Source organism: Acanthisitta chloris, unplaced genomic scaffold, assembly GCF_000695815.1.
Source record: "Acanthisitta chloris isolate BGI_N310 unplaced genomic scaffold, ASM69581v1 scaffold4206, whole genome shotgun sequence".
In the NCBI taxonomy this organism is placed as follows: domain Eukaryota; kingdom Metazoa; phylum Chordata; class Aves; order Passeriformes; family Acanthisittidae; genus Acanthisitta; species Acanthisitta chloris.
This window is the reverse complement of record NW_008678548.1, coordinates 30,251-36,764: the sequence shown is the minus strand read 5'-3', so window position 1 is coordinate 36,764 and position 6,514 is coordinate 30,251. Positions and strand designations below refer to the sequence as shown.

Below are 6,514 nucleotides of genomic sequence, written 5' to 3'. Positions count from 1 at the left end.
CGGCGCCGGGCGCTGCTTCCCGGGACGGGTCGCGGTGGAATTGGGGATCCCTAGGGCATCCCCTCCTGCAGCAGGGCCGCTACCCCCACCGTGTGCAACTTCGTTATTGAAAAACCTTTTAGGGGAGGACTGTGCACTTAGTACCTTCCAGTAGCTGCAGCGGGGTATCCCACACTGGTCCCGCGGGGGACACCCGCACCCACTCGCGGTGCTGGCGCTGGGCTCCCTCCCCGAGCCGGGGGTCGGGGCGTGCAGCACGGACCGAGCATCTGCCCCTGCCATCAGCCTCTCGGTCGTGTTCCAAACCCGAGCCGTGTTTTGAGGCGGAGCAGGCGGAGCAGGAAGCACTTCAGGTGGAAGACACCGAACAAGAGTTAAGACTCTGGAAAAGTTGTTGTCGTTGGTAGCGTTGGTGGTGATGCTGAGAGCACGGAGGGTGCTGGAGGAGTGGTGCTGCAGAATGGGTAAAACACTGACGAGGGTTTGGCTGACCTGCAATTTCTTTCACAGCCAACATGCCGGTGTCAAGAATGCGCATGAGGCCCTGGTTGGAAATGCAGATTAATTCCAATCAAATACCAGGACTGAGATGGATTAACCAGGTGAGGCTGGTTTGTACTGTTATTATCATTATAAGTATTACTTGTGTATGATTAACCATCCTTGTTCTTAAATGACACTAAATGTGAGTCAAGACCATGAAGGAAAAACTATAGAGAAAACTTGACAGAATTATGTTTAACAAAACCTGTTTTTATTTGCAGAAAAGGTAGCTCTGGTTGGTACACCGTGGCATAGTTTCATTTTTTTTCCTGGGAAAATTCCAAGGAGAATGATAAATTATAATGGAAGCAGTCTGAACATGTTGGAGAACCACGAAAGCTCCAAGATCTCTTAACTCCTGCTGCCCACTGAGCCAAGCCACCTCCTGTCCCAGTTAAATAGTTGCTGTCACACTCCAGTTGCTCCCAGTTTTAAGATCTGGCCTGAAAGAAATGCTGTATTTTTTGGTCTGAAAGGCACATCCCTGTACCTGTAGCACAGGGTGAGATCACTGAGCTTATTGAACCAGGTCTCTGAAGTTTCCGTATCAATGCCAAGGAGATATTTAAGCTGGGACATGTTATTTTGTAGGATTCCTGCAGGATTTTATGGGCAACTTAAAAATTGGATTCTCTGCCAAAGCATACCTAGAAAATGAATATTCATGACATACTAATAGATTGGATACAATGTATTACAGTGATTTTGGGGTACAATTGCTAATATTGCTTACTTCTACTGTACTGCACCACATGTTTTTGTTCTCAGTTTCAGAAATCATAAAAAGCCTTAAATGCCATGAAGAAAATAGATAGAAGAATGTACATCTAATTAAAATATAGAGCAGGGCAGGCTATAACATTTGAGCTGCTACCGAGAACTCTTTGATTAAATCCGTAATTCCAAACTGGCATGTGATGTTTCTTTTTTTTAATTCAAATCTCTATTGGTTTAATTTCAGGAGAAGATGATATTTCAAATCCCATGGAAACATGCAGCTAAGCATGGCTGGGACATGGAGAAGGATGCATGCCTTTTCCGGAGCTGGGCCATTCATACAGGTGTGTGCTGGATTTGCATTCCATCAGTCATATTCACATCTCAAACAAGGCACTTTTTTGCCTTGACTTACCCCTTATACTAATAGTTACATTAACCGCTAGTCATTATGTTAACTACTAGTATGTATGTCAGAAAATAGAATTTTGGCTTTTTTGTTTGGTGGTAGCACTTCAAAGTCTTAGAAGCTCACCCCATCTCTTATTTATAGGAAGATATAAAGAAGGTGAGAAAGATCCCGATCCAAAAACCTGGAAGGCAAACTTCCGCTGTGCCATGAATTCCCTGCCTGACATCGAAGAAGTGAAGGATAAAAGCATCAACAAAGGTTCCAGTGCTGTCAGGGTTTACAGGATGCTCCCACCCTTGACAAAGCATCAGAAGAAAGGTAAACCACCCTTGGCAATCCAGCTGGGGTTATGCTGCTTAAACAGCACTTAAATGTCCTGCTCCACGTAGGCAGAGGGTAACAGACCAGTTGGTAGCACTGGTGCTGCTGGGTTTACTTACTGCTTACTGCCACTGGGAGCAGCTTCTACAAATTATTGATTTTTATCCCAGATTCTTTAAATGTGCTTAAAGGCATCATCAGGATGTGATGGGGACTGGCTGCTGCTGGCAGTAGCTGAGCTTGCTGAGCAGGTCTCAAAGGCTGCAAGAGCTTGCACTTGGTTAAAATGTGCAGCCCTTTCTCACATTTGTCTTATTGTTATTTCCCAGAAAGGAAGTCAAAGTCTTCAAGAGAAGTAAGAAACAGGAGCAAGAGAAAGGTATGTGTCTGTAGAGGCAGCTGAAGGAGCTAGAGGTTTTGGTGGTTTTCTTGCTTAAGTTTTTTTCATATGGGAACTTGTGTGTTCTTAGACAAGTCTTTCATGCTTTGCCCTTGTTTTTGTAGTTATATGAAGAAACAAGGCTGGAGGAGTCAGCAGAAAGGTTAACCAACACTCCTCTGCCAGATGACCACAGCAGCTACACCATTCACAGCTATGCAGGGCAGGAAGTGGAGGTGGAGAGCACATCCATCACCTTAGGTGAGACCCTGGTTTTAGCTCTGAGCAGAGTGGAAAATGCTGTTAGCACTAAACCCACGGTCAAAGATGAGTCTTGGGGCTGGGGTGGCTGTGCTGCTAGATAGGCAGGGAGGAAATAGAGGTGGTTGTCTCTCTGCTGTGAATGCTGACTTCCTGGTGCATCCTACAGACCTGAACTCCTGCGAGGTGAGCGGCTCTCTGACCGACTGGAGGCCGCCCATGGAAGTCACCATGGCTGACAGCACCAACGACCTCTACCAGCTCCAGGTGTCTCCCCTGGCTTCATCCTCTGAAGGTGGGTATTTCCTTTTTCCTATCCCAATCTTTCACTGGTCTGCTGGAGGCAGGTTGGAGTCAAAGCAGTGGAATGGAGTGCCCAAGGCAATAGGAGAAACAAGAGTCGTTTTGTAGAAAAAGCAACATCTACTGGATAGATTTGGGCATTTGGAGTTGCCAAACTGGCCAGGGTGCAGAAGGGAAGAGCTGGCATGTGCTCTTTCATGGGTGAAAGGCTCTGAAATGCCACCTGCTACAAAAGTGACAATGGAGGTAGCCACGCTTCCCAGTGGGGAAAAAATAATTAACATGCATATATCAGAGTGGTTCTTCACTCAGGGTGCAAATCATCTTCCTCCTATCATCTTCCATACCAAGTGGGTTCTGCTCTGTTGAGTCATGGGGAAGCATCAGATCTGGCTGGAGTCCTGCACCCCAATGTGCACTTGTTGAAGAGCAACTGCGATGAAGGATTGTGAGGAGTTTGGGGTAGGGGGAGTAAAAGGTAGTAGTGTTGTGTGACAAGAGAATATGAAGTGGGTTCTGTGGCAAAGAAGCAGAAGTATGAGGGCTAAAAGTTGACATCTCTGTCTGTTTTCTTCTCTTTTTTTTATTGCTTACAAAACAGTTACAGACGAAGATGAAGAGGAAATAAATCCGGATATTTTTAAGGTAAAACCAGCCCTTCTGGTCAGAAAAAAAATTGTCCGAAGTTGGTATTTGCACCAGGGAAGCAGGTATCTGATCCAGTTCCACATGAGCTGAACATACATTTATATAATCCAAGACCCTTATTTAATGAGGAAGCCTGAAAAATTTAATATAAAAAGAAGGCTGCTTTGTAAACCTGAACTGGAGAGGACACAGCCATGGAAATATTTACCCTTCATATGAAAGGCAGAGGATGTTATTGAGTACTGCTAGGAGTAGAAGTTCATAGAATCATTGAATTGTTAAGGTTGGAAAACACCTCTAAGATCATCAAGTCCAACTGTGGATGCAGCACCACCACCATATTCACCACTAAACCATATCCTCAAGGTGCTATGCTATATCCACACATTTTTTGAACACTTCCAGGGACGATGACTCCACAGCTTCCCTGAACAATTTGTTCCAATGCTTCACAACACTTCTAATGAAAATGTTTTTTTAATACCCAATCTAAACTTCCCCTGCCACAACTTGAGGCCATTTCCTTGGCCTCAGGTTGCTGAATTAGGGTCTGCAAAGGTCTTCCAGACTTCTATTTTGCCCTCCCCTTTTTTGAACACTTCCAGGGACGATGACTCCACAGCTTCCCTGAACAATTTGTTCCAATGCTTCACAACACTTCTAATGAAAATGTTTTTTTAATACCCAATCTAAACTTCCCCTGCCACAACTTGAGGCCATTTCCTTGGCCTCAGGTTGCTGAATTAGGGTCTGCAAAGGTCTTCCAGACTTCTATTTTGCCCTCCCCATCACCTCTGACATGTTTGGCCCTTAATCTGCATTTCCAGACATGCCACACTCATCCCACTGATAAGATAGGGGTTCATCACCAAGGGTACTTCAGCCACTCCTGTTTTACATTAACTTTTTTTTTTTAAACTGGATGTAAAGTTTTATATAACTTAGCATGAGAAGAGAGAACCTTTTTGCTTTCCTGTCTTCTAATTAAGTGCAAGGAATCTAACATTGCACCCATAGCAAAAGAAGTAGTTTCTACCATCTCCTCTTACCTTCTCTTCCAGCTGCTTGGACCAGCCCAAGACTGGCACAACACCAGCATTGGGGGGAAAGGCTTTCTCACCAATGAGTCAGGCACCCAGAGCATGTGCAATCCCTACAGCTACAAGGAGCAGGACGGGGAGATCGACACAACTTCAGGTACAGGCTCCTCGCTTATCACTGACAGTCAAGGCCACAGGATGACACCCTTATGGGTTTTCATGCAAGACACTAGTTGGGAGGGAGGAAAGGCAATGGAGGAATTCACACATCCTTGTGTTCTGAGATTTCCATGTAGTTTGTTGGAAGGCTGTAAGGAATTTGTTAATAAAAAGGAAAAGTCAAAAACACCTCTAGTAAGAGTAATGTACAGATTTTAGAGTTATCCATGCCTAAGTTAGATCAGCTTTCAGGAGCATGTTGCAATGTAACTGAGGAATAGCTTAAGTTACTAGTAATAATTGTAACTAGCAATAGGTGAAATGGGAGAGTTTAATAGAGTGTCTGTTGTATTTTAGCAACATATTAGTCTAAGCTATTTACTCACTTCTGAGAAATCTTTCCATTTTTATACATATTTTTTTATCTGTCTATACACTATTTTGCTCTTGCTGCATTAATTGAGTGCTAATTCTTGGCTTATTTTGTCTAGGAGACCTGGAGTTCCGATTCTTTGACCAGAAAGGCAACCTAGAATTCTCCTGGCTGGATACAGTGAGACCTACCATGCAAGTCATTCCCTGTGGCTTGTAGACCTCTGGCTTCCTCCAACCACAAACTGCTCTTGGGTAGAAGCTTTGACAAGTGTGGAGAGAATGGAAAAAATTGTATGTTACCGAGTGAACGACGAAAGTAGCTTTTCTATTCCGTTTCAGTTTTAAGCCTGAAAGGGGCAACACAAAAGACTATTATCAATCAAAATAAGAACTATCCCATCTCACTAGCAGGACTGTGGCACTGAAGATGCTCACCCGCAGCACGCACCTTATTGCTCTGGAGGTGAAGCTTTTGCTGGAAGGTGTCTGCCATGGGGTCTGACCTGGTGGTGTACCACAGGCATGGGGAGCAGGTTACCATCCTCCCCACATGAAATGTGGTGAGCACTTTACCCATGGAGTGCTTAGGGGAGACACTGCAGACAAGTCTCTTACCTATTAGTTTTTGGTTGCTGCTTACCTGTGCAACACTGGTGATGTTGAGCTTAACGACTGTCATTACACTTAGAAAAATTGCACTAATGGGCCCTCTCTTCTTTGATTTATTCCATCATGTAGTTCATCTTTCAGATCTTTCTAACTGGGTAAATAGTTTAGACCAATAAAATGTGAAAAATCAGTTTAGGCTTTGCTTCCACCTAGTCCGTTCCAGATGCACTCACAGGGTGCTCTCTGCTGTCGGCGTGCCCTATCCATTTCCACACAAGAGTTGAAGAGCTGCTGCACGAAATAATATTGCACTGAGAGGGGCAGAGCTCTTAATTTATGCCATGCCTTTCACAGATCCCTTCTGGCACTCTGCAGGGATCCCTCCAGTACTACACACAAGCTGTAACACCCCACAGACCCCCCAGGCCCAGTGTGTGCTGGATGAAAGAGGTTCTGGTTTGTGTGTAATACAACGAAAATCAAATCACTAAGCTGTAACGGGCTATTTTCTTGTACATTTTATTTTTGTATATAAAGTGTTGTATATTTGTTTTAATAAAATATTTTATATATGACATGTTTATTTTTTTTCATGGGAGAGCTCTGATGATGCATTCCAGCTTCCTTAAAAATACCCGAACAGATGTGATGTTGACAGAGAGTTGGGGTTTTTTGATGACTCATAAAAGCACAAGGAATTTAGTTTGGTCCCATTTTCTACCCTCCACCCTTTTCCAAGTGCAGCTG

The 6,514-nt window shown here is 44.2% G+C and overlaps 1 protein-coding gene across 1 annotated transcript; it reads left to right on the top strand.

Moving 5' to 3' along the window:
* Positions 1-477: 477 nt before the first annotated feature.
* Positions 478-5,375, top strand: IRF1 (interferon regulatory factor 1). Its single transcript, XM_009076918.1, has 9 exons — positions 478-602; positions 1,505-1,604; positions 1,814-1,990; positions 2,323-2,372; positions 2,498-2,633; positions 2,803-2,928; positions 3,538-3,581; positions 4,646-4,781; positions 5,275-5,375. Exons 1-9 carry the CDS (start codon positions 516-518, stop codon positions 5,373-5,375), a joined length of 957 nt encoding a protein of 318 aa, XP_009075166.1. The 5' UTR covers positions 478-515.
* Positions 5,376-6,514: the final 1,139 nt, after the last annotated feature.

What these genes read in the sequence shown, in the direction of transcription:
- IRF1 (XM_009076918.1), top strand. Translation starts at nt 516, where the DNA reads ATGCCGGTGTCAAGAATGCGCATGAGGCCCTGGTTGGAAATGCAGATT. An exon ending in GACTGAGATGGATTAACCAG is followed by an intron (nt 603 to 1,504) that starts GTGAGGCTGGTT and finishes GTTTAATTTCAG; the next exon opens with GAGAAGATGATATTTCAAAT. An exon ending in GAGCACATCCATCACCTTAG is followed by an intron (nt 2,634 to 2,802) that starts GTGAGACCCTGG and finishes TGCATCCTACAG; the next exon opens with ACCTGAACTCCTGCGAGGTG.